The sequence below is a fragment of the Uranotaenia lowii genome, chromosome 2, assembly GCF_029784155.1.
Source record: "Uranotaenia lowii strain MFRU-FL chromosome 2, ASM2978415v1, whole genome shotgun sequence".
In the NCBI taxonomy this organism is placed as follows: Eukaryota; Metazoa; Arthropoda; class Insecta; order Diptera; family Culicidae; genus Uranotaenia; species Uranotaenia lowii.
In genome coordinates this window covers 9,212,014-9,232,889 of record NC_073692.1, presented here as the reverse complement: position 1 = coordinate 9,232,889, position 20,876 = coordinate 9,212,014, and the positions used below count along the sequence as shown (strand labels likewise).

Sequence of the window (20,876 nt, the reverse complement as noted above, 5' to 3'; positions counted from 1 at the left end):
GCCCAAATTGTCTAGAATTTTCCGTTGGAGTTGAGTTTTTTTTTTAACCTTTTTGCTCTCTTAACCTGGCCTGTTTACTTTGCCATGAACCGCGCCCGATGGATGAGATCTGTTTCCGATTCCCACTGCTCAAAGCCGCTAATTGGACGCAAAGTGAGCTTCTTCGGTGGCATAATTGATGTTTAGGATTCTACATAATTAATCAATTAGCTCTCTAGCACCTCATATAAAAAATAAACTGTACTTTATCTTTTCTAGGAATTGAATATATGCAGTACAAATGTGCAATGGATCTGAGAAAACGTATACTCTACTTTTACGTCTTGGGAAAAGAATGTGTTACAGCATGAAAGCAGTGTGTGAATACAGTGGGCCTGAAACGAATGTTAGAGGGTTCATTGTTAAAAATTTCACTCAAAATCTTATTCCTAGATGAATAAGCTAGTTTTAGACGAAATGCTTGAATATGAAGTTTAAAATGAATAAGGAATTCTGCGAGTTTTGTGGAGGAGTAGGCGTTGGCTTGACAGAAACACATGTTCTTCGTTAGCAAAATTTTCATGTTTACGTTAATTTAAGTAGTGAAATTATTAAGAAGATTTGCAAAGGGCATGAGGTTGTTGTAAATTTTTGTCAATTTTATTTCGAACAAACAGAAATTCGGATGACTATGCCAATGTAAGAGTTTTGACGGCATAGATGCTGGTAGGTGTTTCGAGGTAAGTTCAGTTTAGCTGAGTTTGGTAAGAAGGTAAGATTGAAGAAAATGGAGTCTTATGATTTCATTTCATAAAAAAAAAACATTTTTAGAACGACAGCTGGGCAGTTATAAACACGTGTGCGGAATATCTGCCGTACAGTTTGACATTGGTAAATTTTATTAATGTTTTAAACGTCTGAGCAAATGATTGACTCATTCTTTCAAATAACACATACGCATACAGTATGACCCATAACTGCGAAAATCTGTCATCATAAATGGCAAAACTCATCAGAAACTCCTCGGATCTGCTCCCCCCAAGCTGTGCGGGGAGAGATAGATCGCCCTGCAAACAAGAGTCAGATTGCCTAAATGATAGTTTCGAGAATATGCGCTTCAAAGTTGTGATGGTGCCTGATTTTTTCTATATTTTTCGAATTCGAGCAGTTTTGATTCAATCAAAAAATTATAAAAAATCAGAGTTTTGAACCAGATGTACATTGAACCATGAAGAATCGTTAGGTATACTTAACTCAAAATTGATGATTTTGGCACTTGCATCCCTCTGATCCTGGGGGCCGCAATTGGAAGAACTTGTGGAACTTGTGGAAAAATATTGTGGCGCTCTTGGTGAACGGATTTGGAAGTTCTTGGCACTCACGTGTCGGGAATTTTGTCAGCTTCACGTATGTATTTTTGACACTCCGTAAATCGACTGTATTTTGCAAACAATCATCATGGAAGCCGAAAAAAGGGAAAATTGTGCACAATTATTTGAAAAATCCATTCTGGTCTGCATCTAGGCGAGCTAAACAGTTGACATTGCCCAAAAATATCATATGGCACGTTATTCAAAGGTATAAGGTAGCATTAACGACAATTCAAAGCCTCAAGCCAATCGTCGGAGGGGAACTGTAGACCGGTAACTGCGGAAGATTTTGGAGACTATTAAGAGGAATTCCAATCTGTCGGACCGTGATTTGGCTAGAAAATCCGGCGCTGCCTATAGTACCGTGAGGTGAATTCGACTCTGGGAAGGAATCATGTCGTATCGAGCTAGCAAACAGCCAAATCGGACAAAAAAATATAATAGTGTGGCCAAAATCCGTGCTCGGAAGCTATACGACACCAGGTGCTGATCAAGGGTGTCTTCTGATGGACGATGAAACCTGTGTCAAGGCTGACTTCGGGCAAATCCCAGGTCAAAAATTGTACTTGGCAACGGCTGTTTTGGCCATGTTTGGTAAGCTGTCATTACAGCAAAAACGTTCAAGTATGGTATGCAGAGAAAGGGATCTAGTTTGTTCCGAAAAACCTTAACCCACCCAACTGCCCCCAGTTCCGCCTTATTGAAAAATATTGGGCAATCTGGAAGAGGAGATTCAAGGCAAAGGCAACTTTTCCCTTCAGATATCAATCAGACGAAGACCTGGTAAAATAAGATAGCTAAAACGATGGACGAAGAAGGTGTACGCCGCCTAATGAAGCCGAATATGAATAAAAAATTACATTTGCATGAAAAAAGATCTGGAATCCAATAATAAATAACTGAAATACAGGGAATTGTTTTTGTTCCAATTCTAAATTAAACAAGCTTTATAAGAGCTACAATATTTTTTTTTGATAAGTTCTCGAGAAAAGACGATGCTCTTAAAACCAGAAGTGTCAGAATTTTTCAGCATTTGTTCTGATTTTTGAAAAATCGTCTCGATTTCTCAAAAACTCTAGAATTGTCCAGATTTTTTAAATCTGGTCTTTAAAATGTTTTTGAATGACCTGATTTTCAAGAAACGATATCTAAACTATATTTGACTATGCAGTTGAATGATGAGAACATCAAACGAAACTGTAATAAAACAGTACCGGTGATAATCCTCGGTTCAGATGATATTCAAACGGGGTTTTTCTATATCAACTGCATGCCAGCCAAGAAGTTGATAACTTTAAATAAAGGCGTCTACAAAATATTTTTTATAAATCTTCATTTGGCATAAGAAAACTTTGCAGATAGGTAAAACGTATTTTAAGTTCTGAATGTGTACAAAAATATAAAAATATAGGTGATTCAAGATGTGTGGCCCACGATTCCCCACAAGCTATGATTGGCAAATTGGTTGCGTTTGTGTGACTTTTTGATGTTTTATCAAAAATTCCTTTTCCACGTGAAAGATCATGACAAAACTAAGATCATAAGCGTATGAGCATATTTTTGTTATGCACTTTAGCTTCCCCATCGATGAAATTAGCGGGTGTTTTTTAATTATGTAAGTAAATTTTTCTAGCTTTTATTAACTTGATAAATAAAAGAAGCATATGATGCGTTTTTAAGTCAACAACATGTAGGAATACATGTTCACGCAAAGCGACGAAGATGACAGTTGGTTGAGATTTTTATCTCAACACACATCTGAGATATTAAAAGTGACCCACGTTTCCCCATGGCTCACGATACCCACTCTCCCCTACATATATTGCCTAGATTTAGAACAATGGAAAATGCATCGAATAACTATGAATCATTAAAGAATCAAAGTTTGTTCATTCGTTATTTTACAATTCATTTTTTTTATCACGATGGTAGATATTTTTATGTCGCCATTAAGCTCAATATACTCATGTCTCCTTATGAACTGAAAGCTTTCAATATGAACTAACAGAAGTTAGAAAAATAGTTTTTATGGTTCACCGTAACACTAGTCAAAAGTGTCTGCCAATCAATTCCTTTAACCCTACTTCCAATGAAAATTGTTTTGCTGAATGTAGAGGTAGCCTCAGTCCTAAAATATAAAAAAGATCATTTCCTTTCTCTTTTTCCAATCTATCCATTGACCACCAGGACGTGGCTGGCACCGATATTGACATTCAAAATTGATGGTCTTGGTAATGGCCGTAGGGAGGGGAGAGGGGGGGGGTTGGGGATTAAACCAAAAAAAAGCAAGCGAGGTATTGTACTCCACACTCAAAATTTTAAATTCATAATCAAATTACAGGGCTTGTGATATAGCTCAGTTGGCAAGTCTGTTGTCTCCTGAGCCGATGTCCGCGAGTTCGAGCCCAAGAGCAAACATCGAACACAGTTGTACCGGATAAGTTTTTCAATAACAATCCGCCAACTGCACCGTTGATAAAGTCGCGAATGCCATAAAGATGGTAAAACGACTATAATCGAAACAAAAAAAAAAAAAATAATCAAATTATTATAATAGAGTAAGGTTATTCATAAATAACAATCTAGACTAAAAACAAATGCCAAAACCTCAAAAACCCACCCCAAGTTCAAAATTCTGCTACAGTTTTCAAAATTTGCTTACTTGTTCATAGAAATTCAGGGCTGAGTGTAAAATTTTAAATTAAACTACACCCATTTCGGAGGTTCTGGTTCCATATTCCAATAACCAAAGTTTTATTTTGTTTCGTATTTCGGATTCTGTATCCAGTTTAGGACCCTTCATTTTCAGTTCGAATAATCAAAAGAAATTAGAAATGAAAAGCTGCTTTAGAATCCTGGTCCTGGGTTTTGCATTCCATACCAAATTTTAATCATCACACACATATTCAATATTTTGATAGTAGTTTTCCGAAAATGAACAAAAGAAAAAATATTGTTTTATATTCGAATTCGAAGTTTTTAAACTTAATTTTTACACAAAATTAAAACATTTAAAGCTTCTTAATGGCGATCCAAAATTGAAAACTCAGATTCAGATGTATCATATTTTTATACAGATTAAAAATAAATAATTTAAAAAATGAATTTAGATCTAACCAGATCTACAGTATTTGAATAATAGATTCGTGAATGCCTTGAACCTTGAAATTCTTATGAAATTTTTATATGGAATTAAGATTCGAAAATCATATTTTTTTGTACATTTCAGAAATCGTATAGAAATTCGGGTTCAGGTTCAGAATTCAGATACAGAATGCAGATTTCAAATTCAGAAATTGATTTAGCTTGTAAATGAGTTACAATCAACATAAAATTGTTCAGGAGTTCAAGAGATCATAAACTTACAAATTTGCCTTCGATTCAATTTCACGCATGACATCTACAGCAGTTTCGACAAGGGTCACTGCACAGTCGATTTTTCGCTTGCTTTCAACTGTGTTCGACATCATCTACTGGAGAAGAAGCTACGAAACGAATTCCTATTTTCACGCGAAGCGTGTAACATGATCAGCTCCTTTCTTCGTTGCTGTTCTCGCTGTATATCAACAGTCTGCCGAGGCATCTGAAATGTGAATATCATCTCTACGCTGATGACCTACAAATCTACCTCACTGGACCCGCAGAACTCGTCGATCACATAATAGCGCAAGTTAACCTAGACCTCGAAGCTATTGTCCAGTGGTCTGATCAAAATTTTCTAGTACCGAACCCTAAGAAAACACAAGCCATCATTTTCTGCAGGTCCGGTACCATTACGCCGAACAGTGCAATCAAATTCAGAAACGAAGACATCCCCTTATCATCAACTGTGAAAAATCTCGGCCTTATGATGGACTGCAACCTAAATTGGACACGACATGTGAACGAGGTTGTTTCAAAAGTGTTTGGTACTCTTAGAACGTTCCGGCGTTTCTCCTCAGTACTTTCTCAATCCACTCGATTGAAGCTGGTACAAGCTGTCGTAGTTCCCATCTTGACATATTGCGACATCGTTTACTATCCTGGCATGTCAATTGGACTCAGAGAGCGTATATTTAGAGCATTCAAATCAGCAATTCGGTTCGTTTTTCATCTGACCCGTCTCGAAACTACACTACCTGTGCGCAAGGCAATGACATGAACTAGGTGCAAACTATGATCTTCGGATAGCATCTTTCATGCGTCAGGCCTACCACCAAGCTCTACCAGAGTACATTCAACAACATCTGCAACGAGGACGACACGAACGGACCCGCTGCTTCATCGTACCACAACATGCAACATCTGGCGGAAAGAGTCTGCTGGTGTACGGTACTTCGTGCTGGAATAGACGAATAGACGTGAAAAGCAAAACATCTTTAGCTAGTTTCAAAAACGCTTACAAACTAACATTAGAATAACTAAAACATATTCAGTTAAATTTCACTGTACCTTGTTTGAAATGTTAAATCTTTGTTCAGTTTATTTTTTTTACTAACAGTTGTTCAGAAATGTAATACTTTGTTTCGAATGTACTTAAAATTTCCTTGACCTTATAAAAAGGCCTTTAATTGCTAAAAGGTTTTCGTGTGTAAATAAATCAACAATTACAATTACAATATTGCAGTAATTTTTTAGAAGCCAAATATCAAATAAAAATCATAAATTTTGTTTAACTTTGCACCAAGCAAACTTGATCCGCAAAATTTGTATCTCTTACTATTTTCAATTTGATTTATTTTCATTAAAGGATAAAAATCTTTGAATTTGCAAAAAAATTTTAAAAATTGAACTTGTTTGATTTGAGTATAGAATAAGTTTTTTTTAAGGGATTGAAGGCTTTCCAAAAAAAAAATTATTTTATGCTTAAATCACATAAGTTTGATCTACCAAACTCATAAACAAATTCAAAGTTTTTAATAACCATCGATCATGAGTGATGAAAGCAAATTTCAAATTTCGTAACTGGAGGTTTCATCATAAAAAATTACCTCACATTTTAGGTTAAGAACCAAGTTGCTAAAGTAACTATTCAATACAACAATTATTATTGTAAAAGTACTTAAAAATAATTAATAATATAATTACAAACATAGTTTGTTTTAATTCATTTTATCGTTTAAATTTAGTCACCAAATTACCAGCCCCCCCCCCCCCCCCCCCCCCTGGGGTCGGTTCTTCCTACGGCCCTGGTCTCGGTCAATAACCGAGTAGCCAACATTGCCCATTGCCAATGTGGAACTTGCTCTACTGAGCCACACCAGCGATCGTGGGACTGCCTTGTGTGAAGAAATATCAACTGTGAGAGAATTGGCAGTCTGTCAAAGTATGTCAATGCTGGAAATTTGTGCCCTGCTCTGCACGATTTAATTCTTATTTGAACTGTGATCATTTATAATGAAAAGTAGGGAAATGGATTTTGATGAGTCTATGTAATACCTATTAAAATTTATCAATCCTATTGTACCCTTCAAATTTCCATCTGAAACAGCTCTATATGTCGTGTGAACTTTCTGCACCTAAATTGTTCCCATCATGATTGACTTGTCGCGATGTATATTTTAGTACCTACCACACTGATTTTGCAAAATTTCACATGAAATGCGGATTGAATCCAGATTCTTATTTAGGTATCTCGTCTCGTGTCGGTTCTGATTAATAGTTGTACCTCGTGTATGTGTTTGTTTAGTCACCCTATGCTGTGCTATGCCAACAAGGAATTGTGCTAATGTTTTTTTTTTTGAGATTGTAAGGGTCGAAACTAAGCTAATGAGGAAAGGAAAATCGAAAATAAGGGTTTTTAATACATTTCATTTTGATACATTCTGTTGAATTATTTGTTTTAATGTGGTTGCACTTAAAACCCAGAAAATACTTATATGCATAAAGTTAAATTACAGCGATATCTAACGAATATTTGAGGCCCTCTTGCTGCTTCCATATGTTATCCAATTTAGTTTGATTACAATGATTTGCATGTCTCAGGAACTTTTACTGGTGATTCGTATTAACGACCGCATAGGCATGTAATCTCTAAACATTCTATAGCACAGCACATTGTCCACAAGTAATCATTCCAATTAAACTTACTACATTGAAGCATGCATATTTTCAGTCTTTTATTTTATGTTTTGAATGGTAAACTTTATGCAACGTGTCATTAGTTGCACAATTACCGAACTGGATGGCGGACCCTGAACCAGAAAACATTGAAATAGCCCTCGGCCAACAAAGACGACGACGACCAAGAGCATTCCATCATTACCGATCGCATGGGAATACCTACATTTGAAATCAAAATTGCATCCGCAGCAAGATGGACGTCGCTCGTTCTGACTTCTCGAGTCCATCAATCGATTTGGCCTTCGTTTGTTCCGTTTTGGGGCAGTCATATTTCGATGTTTCGCTAATGATTGTCATCAATGTCCATTATGTCCCAGAAGAAACGGACAGAAACAAAAAGAATACCCACTGCTGGAACTGGAATGTTTCATCTCGACCATCTTTTTTTTCTGCTCATTTTTCAACTTCGCCCTCAAGGTTCATTCTCGGGTTATTTTCTTTCTTATGATTAACTGAACAGCCGAGGAAAAAAGAAGCATAAAGGCAGGTATATCATCGATACACGCAGCAAAAGAAGCGAATCAGACTCGGCATTTCCCATCAGAAATATGTAAGTAGAAGAACCGTCTGGCTCGATACCAGAAAATGTCTGCCGGTGTACAACTTTGGAAATTCGTGAAACATTAAACAAAACGAAGAAATAAATAAAAGGATGAAGAAAAACAATCCAAAATATACTCGTCTCGGATTCCGCTGAAATTTTGCATACAAAACAGCCGCCATTCGCATTGCGTATAATATTTGCAAGCCATCACGAATTTTCGCTTCCGAAAAGTAAGTATAGCTCAGCCAAGTATGGTTCAATATTTTACCCAGAAGCACTTTTCCAGTGTTCGCTTTTCTCGTGCTTGGATTGGTTGCCACAAAGCCTGAGCCCCAGCCAGCATCCTTCATCTTGGATCCCATCCTCGGCGCATTACTTAATAATGATGGATGCATGATTTCTCATTATTTGACCATTTTTGCGAAGTAGGTACGTACTCTCTGAATGAGGTTGGCAAAAAGGGAAAAAAACTGCACACGGAATGATTTCAACCGGTATCGAAACGGCAGAGCTCCGTGACATTTGCCCTCGAGTGACGAATTGCAAATAAGTGAAATTATTGCTTTGCGTTATGGTTCCAGTTTTTATGTTGTTGTTCAACGGAATGAACACTGCCTACAGAACAGGTAGAAATTTTAAGCCCTAACCGAAAATGTCAAAATGATTCAACGCATCCAAAGAAAATCTATCATTGTTTCCTCTTAGTTTCAACAATTATTTCTTGTGGTAAAAAATTGTAGTAAATAACATTTCCAAATTAAACGAGTCGAAACCAGTCGAATCGAAAGATTTTGTATAGTGAAAAAACTATCTTATACCATTTTGAAAGAACTGTATACTATAGAGGTTAAAAAACCAAAAGTTGTCATACCCATTTTCTGCTTATTTGAGATGGCCAAACAATGTCAAGTGTCGTCAAGCATCGGATTCAGAAGAGCTTATCTCTAAGCTGAATGATTTTGATCTAAATTTATTCAATTTCATGATCATATTTTGGAAACTAAGTTTTGAGAAATAGTATTACGATGAGGTAATGAAAATTTAAGTGGCTACAACAATACGACCCTTCTGCAGTGAAGTGTCCATTAGAGTGGTCAGAATCGGGAAAAAAGCATCAAACGGTTTTGACTTCCTTTTAGCCCAATCACAACTGTGCAAATTTTGGTGGCTCTAGGATTTTAAATGGCCTGTAGCAAAAAAAAAATCAAAGCTTGTATTGAAACTAGTATGGAAAAAGTTATTTTTTGGTTAAAATAAACCTACAGCCTCACTGTTGCACTGAACTCAAATTCTCCAAGCTGTATTTTATTGTTTAAGATTCAAAGAACAACGTTGCTGAAGACCGTGAACCTCTAAGATACGCCAATAAATCACAATCATTTAATTTGATTTTTTTTACATAATTTTAAATCGCATCCCTGCACTGAATGTGGGTAGGAGCCATTATACGTTGAAAGCTAGCTGGCGTGTTTTCCCATAAGCAGAAGTGTTTACGTGTTATTAGCTGGTTCGATTGTTGTGAAAGTTTGTATAACAGGATTTTGGGCTGGAAATTGTTTCTGATTAGTTATAAACCCCTCCCACCTCCTAAATAGCCACCGGAAAGGGAGGGGGGGTCAGATATGAAATTAACGTAAAAAGTGACACAAATCGATCATTTTCCACGTGATTTATATAAATTTGGTAAACATGATTTCTGTTCACAGCAGCTTCATGCATTGCATATATAACAAATCAATTATTTTTCCAGTGATTTTTATCCAATTTGTACCTCAATGATATTTTCAAACAGCAGAATCACTCATTGTTTCGAAAGACCCCCTCCAACTCGGACAAAGAATGTGACACAAATCTATCATTATTAAAGACTCAAATGTACTTCAACTATTTGATAGAGCACCTTTCAATATATTTTATCTTCAGTTGAATAAAAAATCAACTTAGAAAAAAACCGTGCATATTCCTTCTCCGAGGTGGAGAGGGTCTTTTTTACGACAATCCAACCAACCAATGACACGAAAACACTCTTGCATATGCGAAAACACGCCAGCTAGCTTCCAACGTATAATGGCTCCTACCCACATTCAGCCATTTGAATTTTTTTGGCACGATTCTGATCAATCAAATTTCCACCCCTACATATGGGGATTTTTTTTAAATCTGACTACTAGCTGACCCAATGTGATTTGCTATACCTTCCAAAAACACATAAAATGTTCAAAATATTTTAATTTCTTTTTTGTAGGCATCATTTTGAATCAAATTTCAACATAATCCAGAGACAACAGCTTTGAAATGAGAGCTGCAACTGGAATTCCGAATTGCACCAAAAAGATGATTTAATCTAATTTTCGCTCTGTTTTCATAAGATTCATTGATTCATTTATTATGCCGTAATGTATGTTTTACTTGCATTCCTCACTATTTCCCGCTTTCATAGACACGTTTTTAGTATCCAAATAACGTCACATTTTGCTTCATTTGTTTAAAAAAAAATTATATTAAAGGAAGTGTCTCAAGGAAGCACCTCTTTCCCTTTCTCATCCGCAACTGCTGGCAAAAGGTAGGGTAGGGATTTGCGTTATAAAAAATTCTCTCCAATCAAAGTTGGTTAGTAATATCACGTACTCAAATACCTTCCCTTGTCAAATTTAATTCTATTCTCTGAATTACTTCCCAGTTATACCAACAAAATTGATTTGGGGCCCCTTCCCCACTTCCTATGCGCTCTCTGGAAGAAGGGTGGTGTTTCGAATAATCATAGAACCATTTCTAGTACTCAAATGATTTTTCATTTCATATTTGGTTCCATTTGTTAGATAAGTTCTTGGTTTATGCGAAACAATTGTATGGGAGCTCCTCTCGTCCCTAACTTTATCACTGATTGAAGGAGAAACGAGTCTTAAACAAGCAAGCAAAATTTGGTTCCAGTTGCTCGATTTTTTTTCGAGTTATGCGAAAAATTGAAAAGGAGGCCCCCTCTGTCCATCCTATCTTACCACTGCACTTTGGGGCACCTTCATACAATGAGACGACAAAAATATATTTTTGCTTTTTATGAACTATTTTTAAGATGATTTGAATTATATGCATTGAACAACTAATATACACTATTTTCAGCTCTAGTTTTATATATGGGCTCAGAAAGGGCAAGAAATTTGGAAAATTAACTCTTCAAAATACATAACTTAATTCAATCAAATTATTTCTGAAACAAGTGTATATTTAAGAGTTATGTGTTCACAAAAAATATTTCAGAGATGAAAACAAACTGACTCAGGGATGTTTTATTCATGATTATTCAGTTTTATATGACGAATTAGCAAATATATGCCAAAAATTAAAATAATAAATTAAAATTGCAATAATAAATTAAAATTGCAATAATAAATTAAAATTGCGTGTGCAATTTTAATTTAACAGAATTTCGAGCAAATTTTTATCACAGAATCTGTGTCACAGAACACAGAATTATGAAATATTTTTTAAATAATTTTTTTTTTGTTAATTTAAAATTAAGATTTCTTACCTTGAATTAGAGAAGTTGGTAATGTTAATCTTTGTTTCCTAACTAAACTGTTAAAAAGAACTAATTTATCATGCATTTGCAATGAAATTAAAGGAAATAGCATCACAGAAAAGCATCACAGAATTTTTGGGTAAACTCACAGAAAGTGAAAACTTTTTTCTCGAAAACACAGATTTTTTTCGGAAACCTTGGTGTCAAGAAGCAGAGCAAAGTAAAATTACTAAACCGGGGTAATGCCACAATAGATTAAATAAATGGTCGCAGTGGACTCTCTCCAACAGGAAAAAATCAGTATAGTGCATCGAGAATGTTTTGCTAATCCCAAATACCAATATGTTCAGCTTTGTACAAATTTGATGGCTTAGATTAATTATTGGCGATTTAAAAATAATTATTTTCAGCCAATTTTTGCCTTATGGGATCCGAAAACAAAAATGGAAATCAAATTTAAAGGAAATATTGCAATTTTTTTCTCGCGCTAGAGTTTGCCCACAAAAAAATCGTCAATCTCAAATTTCGCTCTACTATTTCGTACTTTTTCTCTCATCGTCATACCCGTACACTGACTAATCACAGCAACCATGGAAAACAACAACAAACAACAAAAACAAACGAAATACTTTACAAAATCTTGGAGCGAAATTTCAAGTTAACTCTTTAAGAATTCAATTGCAAATTTGGTTTTGAAATAAACTTCTTTTCTAGATCAACCGGGAGGTTCAATTTTACCACGAGGAAGTCTTCCAGGAAAGATGTTCCTCTATTAAAAGTTTTGAGTTGAAATTGAATTGTGCTTAAACAGTGTGTTTTTTCTTATTTTCATACTTTTCCAGCATCTTGCTTCGAACCTGACTGTTCTAGAATCGTGCAACTGCGGTTTTCTCGAAAGCAACGTCTCGAGAGTGTTCTGGACCTAATCATGGTTATGACTGTCTTTGGGTCGCAGAGATAGGGTAGATGGAGTGCTGGGAACCTGTTTCTAAAGGAACGCGTTGAGCACGTGTGATGTTACTAAGGATTACAATTAAATCTAAGAACTGAAAGAATGATCTTATTTCTTTTCAATACCAAAATTTTAAAAAATATTCTACTTGTCTTCGCTTTCAGACGCAGACCGTTTCTTCCAATCTAGGAACAATTTTATTTGAAATATTTTGCAGTCTAGTGTAGATACGGTTAAAAATCGTGGATGAAATTTTAAGCAAACTTTGTTACAATGCAAAGTTGTCAGCTGATAAATATGTGAATGAATAAATAATACAAGAACGAACAAAACAAGGTGAGAAAAAGATTTATGTAAATTTTTGACAAATGAAATAAATTGCAAGCTAATCTAGTTATTCAAGAAAAATATGAACCCTTCATCAGATGCTACGAGTGGTTTGAAGATTTCGACTTTTTAGGACGCTCAATCCGAAAATGAAATCAGATCTTATTCAATGAGCTCTTGCTTTTGAGAGATCGTAGGATTAACTTTGATAGTGGGTAAAAATTCACTTTGAACAATTGTGCTTTTTGCAAATCTGTAGAATGTTAATAAGATATTTAAAATAAAAGATACGAATCCATGATCAACTTCCTCGAATACCGCGAATAGTTTTGGCTTCTAGGAAAAAATCACAAATGTATTCTTTCCGTTCATTTTTACTCTTCCTTAAAAATACGGGTTTTCACTAGTAAATAAAGACAAAATAAAATAATGATATTATTATTTTCGGGTTAAATCTTCAATAAGTATAAATATGTACAGACCCCGTAAGTTTTTGGCAACATTCGATAATAATAAAAAATTGAAAAAACCTTTCGATTTTGGCTCGGTTAGCTTTTGGAAATTTCAAGCGTGTTGCCAAAAACGAAAGGGGCATATGTATATGTTTTCCACCTTTTGTTACGCTTATACGGAAAAAAGTTATCAAAAAAATTATCATAAAATATATTTTTCAAAAATTAACATAACACTTTCAAGAAATTAAGGAAAACCAAGGCATGCCTCAACAAAGCATGCCAAAAACCAGAATTCTTCACGATTTGTGGTATAAACCTTGGTGTGGACGAAAATTTAAGTTAATTTTTTTTTCTTTTTTAATTTTTTGTAAAAAAAAACCATGATTGGACAGGTTATACACTGAAAAATTGATGTAGTGTTATCTCTTGAAGACAAAACTCGTTAGCATTAGTTTATACGAATTCAATGTGTTCCAGTGATACGATGAAAAAGGACGGACCGTCAAAACTGAAACACCGTAGGTATGTTTTTTTTTTGTTTCCGCGGTAGATCCTTGAATGTTTATTTCATCTCAGTAGTTCTCGATGTTGGTTCTAAACTTTTGAAACAAGGTGATGTGCACTTTACAAGACACCTCATTCAGAACACCCTGAAATAATCGAGGATTTTTATTCCATCACTGCACAATGCAAACTGCCTTCATATTTCTCCAAAACTCTTCGATACCGTAAAATGCACATCCCGACATGTTTTCGTCCCGAGGATTGTTCTTCCCTGGGTACTGCACAAGTACCTTCACCATGTTTTATTCAAATTTGAACGATGTTGATCTGAATTTCTCATAAAATTAAATAAAATAAAATTCACATCCACCCATCGATAAATCGCCGAATGAAGGTAATCATTATGGAAATAAGAAATTTACGGCTTGCAATATTATTTTATCTTCGTTTTCGATACTCGTCGTTCCGTTGATTATTCCTAGGGCTGTGACTGGCTTCCTGTCCTCGGGTGTTTGATCCTCTTTCCTTTCCTTTGCTCAAAATTTAATTCTTGATAAAGTATTGTTTTTGAATACTAAACCAAGGCGGAAAATATCCAGGCAACATCGTCCTAAATTAAGAAAAATGATGCCAATGTATATGTATAAAAGAGGCACTGCTTTAACCGATAAAGAAACGAAACAGTCGACCGGCGCACAAGGTAGAGCTTCTTGGATAGGGGAGATGTGAAGGGAGATCCGGGAGGCCTTGTGCCGATTGGGTGTGTGATTCCTTCCAATTACAAACCTCACCGTCATCCAAGGAAGCGATGAATATGAAATTATTGTCCTGTGGAATGGAGAAGCCCTCTTGGATGTGTATTCGGAACACAACTGTTTTTGATCGAGCGACAGAGCCACACACAAAACATGCAAGAACACACCAATCAAAGGTACCTACTGAAGAAAAAAAAATCAGCACAGAAGGCTATGAGAAACCGAACAACATACGAAACAGAAGAATTGCACAGGGCCATGAGGTAGTCAACGCGAAGTAGGCCGAAGGGTCTGAAAGGAAACAAGAGACGGATCCTGGATAGGTACACATTTTGCTGTTTGCGTTTTCGAATCCGAAAAATGGCAGCAGCAGAAGCGTGAGGAGGAACACAAGAAAAATAATCATATAAAATAAACATTAAATATGCAATACACTTCGGGCAAATAATGAAGAAAAGAAGGAAACTTGGCGCTGAAGGTACACAGAAGGAAAAACTATTTCAACAGTACACACATCCGATCGGCGGCGACAACGAAGACGAACAAAATACGAAGAAGTCCGAACGCGAGAGGTGTGTTTCATTCGTCGTGGCAGAAAGGCAATCAGTTAAAGCTAGCTAGACCACGCCCTCTTTCCAGCGAATGGTTTCTTTTTTATCACTTCTTCCCGCGGTGAGGACGACGACGACTGCGAATCGAAGTAGGAAACCCGATGACGACTACGAATCATACTCGACGGTAGCACATATATTCTCGTAAACGATTCCGAATGTATTTACAGGCAGCATACCACACATACGATTCGTATACAGCAATCTTTCACACAAACGCAAACGCGCACACTACCAAACGGCTGTGTAACATTTGCAGATAGCACCGAGAATACACAAATAAAATAAAATTTTCCAATTCGAATAATAAACGAAATACAGAGAGAACGGAATAAAAGCCCGCAGAGCATTAAATACATACAATCGGAGATATCTCAACAACACATTTCGTCGCTCTCTCCCGTTTGCTTTTCCACTCAGCTCTGTGTTTTCCGCCTTTGTGACAGCCACTGATGATGATGCTGGTTTTGCTTGTGCTGCCACCACCTCTCGAAGCGAAAGATAGGACCTAGCGATGTGCTGGCTGGCTGACGGAACTTTGGAAACTCACTCTGCCACCACCGATGTTGATGCCTGAATGATATGTTTTGGTTCCGCACAACACAGGGCGCACACAGCAAGCGATGGAACATTTCTGCACATCAGCAAGGCGTGGGTTCCTTCCATCGACCGATGGATGACGACAAAGCATGCCTTTGCAGAAGGCGATTCTGAGCTTTGGCCCGGACGGGTTGCCATCGATCTAGAAAATGTGAGTCATATTGAAAGGGGTTTTCACATAAGAGTCATGAAATCAGGTTTTGGTATTCTGAATAGTCTTCAAACTGAAACCTTTTTAAGGGCAACTCTGAGCCATTATTGCAATTTTTTTTTACAAGAACGTCAAAATGTGAATTTATATTTTTTTGGAGTCTTTGACCGTGAAGTCATACAGACTTCAAATCTTAAAATTAAAAATTAACCTAAGTAATATACAATGTATCATTTAAAAATTAAGTTAAATGACGGATCGAAAGTTTAAACATCAAATTTGATTCGTTGGAGTCAAAAAGGTGGGAAACCTCGTTGAAAGCATGACAGCACCGATGTAGTGGATAATTTTGGCCGAACGAAACTCGTTCTGTTTCTTGGTAGCTTTGGAACAAAATAGACAGAATTGGCCTCATACTACTCCAGGACACTTTTTGAATAGTGGCATGATGCCAAATATGACCAAATAGCGTAGCTTCGTCGTGCTGCTGCAAGAACGGCAAAAGGCGCTTCTCGAGGCACTCAGATTTGTAGATCTCGCCATTTACTGTGCCCTTTGTCACGAAAGGCTCACTCCTCAGTCCGCAATAGCAGATGGCCTGCCAAACGAGATATTTGGAGGCGAACTTAAAAATTTTCATCTTCTTAAATTAGTCGTCCACTTCAAACTTGCTCTTGCCGGTAAAAACTCCAATCCCGAAATTTGCTTAAAATCGGCTTTCATATACGTTTCGTCGTCCATCACACAGCAGCCATATTTTGTCAGCATCTTCTCGTTGAGTCTCCATGCCCGAGTTCTAGCCATCGGTTGTTGCCGCTCTTCGCGGTTTGGGAAGTTATGTACCTTGTATGTATGTAGTCCAGCTCTCTTCTTTGCATTCTGGACGTAGCTCCGCGACATGCCAATCTTTTTATCCAAATCACGGCTTGATACGTTGGGATTTGATTTAATCATCCGCTTCACTTTTTCTTCCGTCTTTTTGTTCTCCGGTCCCGGTTTTTTTTCAGCTCCTTTGCGTGGTCCAACGTCAACCGCTTCAACACTCTAAAGACGGTTGAATAGTGAATGTTCAACATTTTTCCCAACTGCCGGTTCAACAGGTCAGGAAAAAATTTCCTCACTCTCGTTGGTTAACCACCATTTTCGTTGAATCGACAACACGACTTGGACTTTGACGGCATGTAAACAATACACAACAATGAAAAAATTTGCAAAATTTATTTGATTTTTACCCAACGGTAAAAAAGTTATGCCCTGTTGTATATGTCTCAATTATTTCGTGTTCTCCCTTTAGAGGAAGTGTTCTCTAAGGTGTAAAAATATTAGATGATAAAATAAAAATAGCTAAATACGATTATTAGATGAAATAGTGTCAACAAAATAAAAGGGAGTTTTGAGTGATTTTGGGACAATTAAAAATTCTATTTTTTCAAATCCATTTTCCCTTGCTTCAAAGAACATTTGAACTTTCACATAAACACAAATTTGACTGCTGTGTTAAATCTACTTCTAAGGTCCCAAATCTCATTGCAATCTTTCATATTGTTTTATCCAACATAATCTTCTTGATCAAAAGTTACCAACTTTCCTTGATTTGGAGTCGGTCAGCAGGCAACACTGTTACCTCGATTAAAACTGTAGAACACAGTGCATCAGAAAGACTGCATCCTCAGACCAGACCTTATCGTCGCAGTCAGAAAAAAAAACACACCAGAGCTGATGGAATGAAACTCATTTTCTCGTCGACCCCATTCTCTCACCACACACAAAACATTTTCCACTCCGAAAGGTAGGAAAGTTTACTTCGATCGAATGCACTTTTTGCGCTCACTCTCTTCCAAGGCTTGCTATGCTTCAAGCAACATCCAACCACCCATCATCAACGCCGTCATTGAAAAAGCATCATCATCGGAAACCACCCTCTCTCTGAAACGATTCGCTTACCTACAGTGAGTGGTGGCGATCACACGCGGTTCGTAATAATTCCAAAGATCCATCAGCCGTCCTGCTGGTAGGCAAATGCAGTAGGAACAGCAACCGTACTCCTCCAGGCGACCCACTCTGTGCTCGCACGCTTGAGGAAAGCACCCGCTCTCTCACACCACCATGAGAAAAGCAAAAACACAACTCAACCCACCTACCTACCCACTGGCTGAGGAAAATCAAATCTAATCGCTTGCTACGATTGCAAATGTGAGCTACTCTCACACAGCACAGCGCAATGACTTCGTGTGCTCTCTGCTGGATGGATGGGTGGTAGTGGAAAACCAGCGTGTAGCGGCCGGCAGTGGAAAGCGCTTTTTCAAGTGACACCCAGCCCAAAGCAATCGCTCCGAATCCGATTCCGAATTGCTGCTCTCAATTGCCTCAGTTGCTGTTGCTGCTGGTGTGAGTGACCGAGGGCGTTTGTGTTTGTAGCGCGAGTGTGTGTGGTGCGATTGCAGTTTCGATTGTGACGCTTTCTCGTTCGCACCAGCGAGTGCTACCGGGAAGGGTGTGCTCGTGCGTTCTCGTTCGCTCTGATGGCGAGCGCGTTCGCGACACCTGAGGAAAAGCCGCGCGGAGAGCTGGGCGGAAGAGACAAACCAACCTTTTGCTTAGTGTTGGTGCTCTCGCTCGCGTTCGTACATATGTAAGATACAGATGAAGTCGGAGTTGAATTGAAAATGAAATGGAAATGAAAATACAACCCACCTATTTTTGTTTCATTTCAATGTTATACGATTAAGTGATTCGTTCTCTAATATATATTTTTAAAACTGTTATTTATTATTCGTGTGACTGCGGCGACGGTTTCTCGTGTGTTTCTCGGTGCTCCGGTACTGCGGCCGTTTCACTGTACTCGCCTGCTGCGACTTGGGAAGACACTGACTGTAAGTGCTTGTGGAATCGTGTGTTGTGTATTTTGTGCAAAGTGAGCTGTGGATGGTTGGATTTTTTTTTCTTCTGCATCTTACTCAACCTGAGTGCACACAAGTTGTTTCCAATCCAAGTGTCCAAGTGCAGACTTGAAAGGAGTCGCCAGTGCCAACTGCGATTTGGATTCGATTGCTAATTGCGGCGCGTTGGTTGGCGCGAGTGCGTGTCGTGTCCAGTTACCGCCAATAGCGCGTGGTGCGAATCGCCGTCGCTTGCTTGGATCAACGCAAAAAGACAACGAATTTTGGTGCGTTTTCGGTATCCGCGGGGGGTGTCCGAATTCAGTTGAAACAATTCTTGTGATCAATCAAATTAGCACTCGAGGAAGGTGAAATCTTCCTGTTGGTGAAAAATGATTCGTTGTGGGAAAGGTGAAGAGTTTGCACAAGAAAAATGAGATGACAAAGTGGTGTTTAAATTCAGTGGAAAAGCGGCAAGAAAATATGAGAAATTGAAAAAAATCTCAGTGAAATTCAGTGACGGTGGGCTACTCTCCAAGGGATTTCTTTCTTCCAAAACATCCGACGAATTACGAAAGTGATTAATTTTCCCTAGTGACCAGTGATACTGACCAGTCCAAAAGTGTTGCGTGTACGCAAAGATATTATGGACAGTGCAATGGATTCGGCCTCGACGACCAGTGATCATAGTATAGCGTCGTCGAACGATTCCCGGGGTCGCAATCTGTCCTCTCCAGCGATGCCCCACGCGCACAATGGTAGCAGCCACACCCTGGACAAAACGCGAACTCCCACGCCAGTCAGTCCAGTGCATAATAGCCACAGCCACAGTTCGAGCTTGAATCACGCATCTGCCCGCCAGTTGGCCTCTAGTCCAGCAATGAGGGACGCCCCGCAAGCAATGATGATGCCACATCCGCTCAGTCCTCCGCATGTCTCGACGCCGAGTGCAATGGCCATGGTTGGGATGCCTCCGCGGATGTCCAATCTTTCGCACATTCCGCCACATGGCCTGGGACTGCTCAACTCCTTCATGCACCATGCTAGTCCTCTCGATCTGATGGCCGCAGCTCACCATCATGTGCCGCCACGATCGTACAACAGTCCCCCGCCAATCTCGAGCTCGGACCCAACGGCTAACGAGTGCAAGCTGGTCGACTACCGGGGTCACAAAGTGGCCGCCTTCATGATCCAGGGCGAAACGATGCTGTGTCTTCCGCAGGCTTTCGAGCTATTCCTGAAGCACCTAGTCGGCGGCCTCCATACCGTCTACACCAAGCTGAAACGCCTGGACATTGTGCCGCTGGTGTGCAACGTCGAGCAGGTCCGCATCCTGCGAGGCCTCGGTGCTATCCAACCCGGTGTTAACCGATGCAAGCTGTTATCCTGCAAAGACTTCGACGTCCTGTACCGGGACTGTACGACGGCCAGGTGAGGCTTTCCTTTATCCTTTTGTTCAGTTTTTTTTTCTCTAACTTCTATGTGTTAAGTGTGTTGGGCTGAAAGATATCTATCCCCGGTTTTGGATGTGCTCAATCTGCATGTGTTTACGAAATTCTGTCCGTATTTTATTTTGTTTGAATAAAAGTCCAATGTAAATTTGAAAATTTTAAAAACAACGTGTGGGATGGAAGATTATTGTCATAATATACAATTTTGATAGAATTTTTTTAATTTTAAAATAATTCCTAGCGGAGAAACTTTTTTCAAATCTATAACCACACTCATCTAATGAATTGTTTCGACAGTTCAACCCAAAATGACAATTTAATTAACCTGTTAACACTTAATTTAGTGTCAATATTGCGAATAACTAAGTATATTCAACAGCTAAAAATTAACAAAATCAAACAACACTTTCTGCCGTCTTTCCTAATCATTAAAAAAAAATTAAAATATTCTTGGTTTTGGATTTTCTTTTTGGTTTGCTTCCTTCCCGAGAAAAAACACTAGCATGTCCGATTGCGTTCTGGTTCTGTTTGTATAATTATTTCTTCAAGCTCATTTTTTCATGCTAAGATTTAGCCAAGGCCTCGGAGTTTTGTTTGCGCTGAAAAATTATCCTTTTTTTTACTCGAGTTATTTCGCCTCATTTGATCTGGAACTTGGCAACCAAATTGCTCGACG

At 38.0% G+C, this 20,876-nt stretch overlaps 1 protein-coding gene across 7 annotated transcripts in view; it reads left to right on the top strand.

Moving 5' to 3' along the window:
* The first annotated feature begins 18,360 nt into the window (after positions 1-18,360).
* LOC129742853 (dachshund homolog 2) overlaps positions 18,361-20,876 on the top strand; it is a 94,102-nt gene continuing 91,586 nt past the window's right edge. For 3 of the 7 annotated variants that reach the window (XM_055734797.1, XM_055734796.1, XM_055734795.1), the window contains exon 1: positions 18,378-20,180. In XM_055734797.1, coding sequence (XP_055590772.1) covers positions 19,396-20,180 — 785 coding nt within the window. In that variant the 5' untranslated portion in view covers positions 18,378-19,395. Of the gene's footprint in view, positions 20,181-20,876 lie in introns of all 7 variants that reach the window. The other 4 variants (XM_055734790.1, XM_055734791.1, XM_055734794.1 and 1 more) reach the window with 4 other exon arrangements.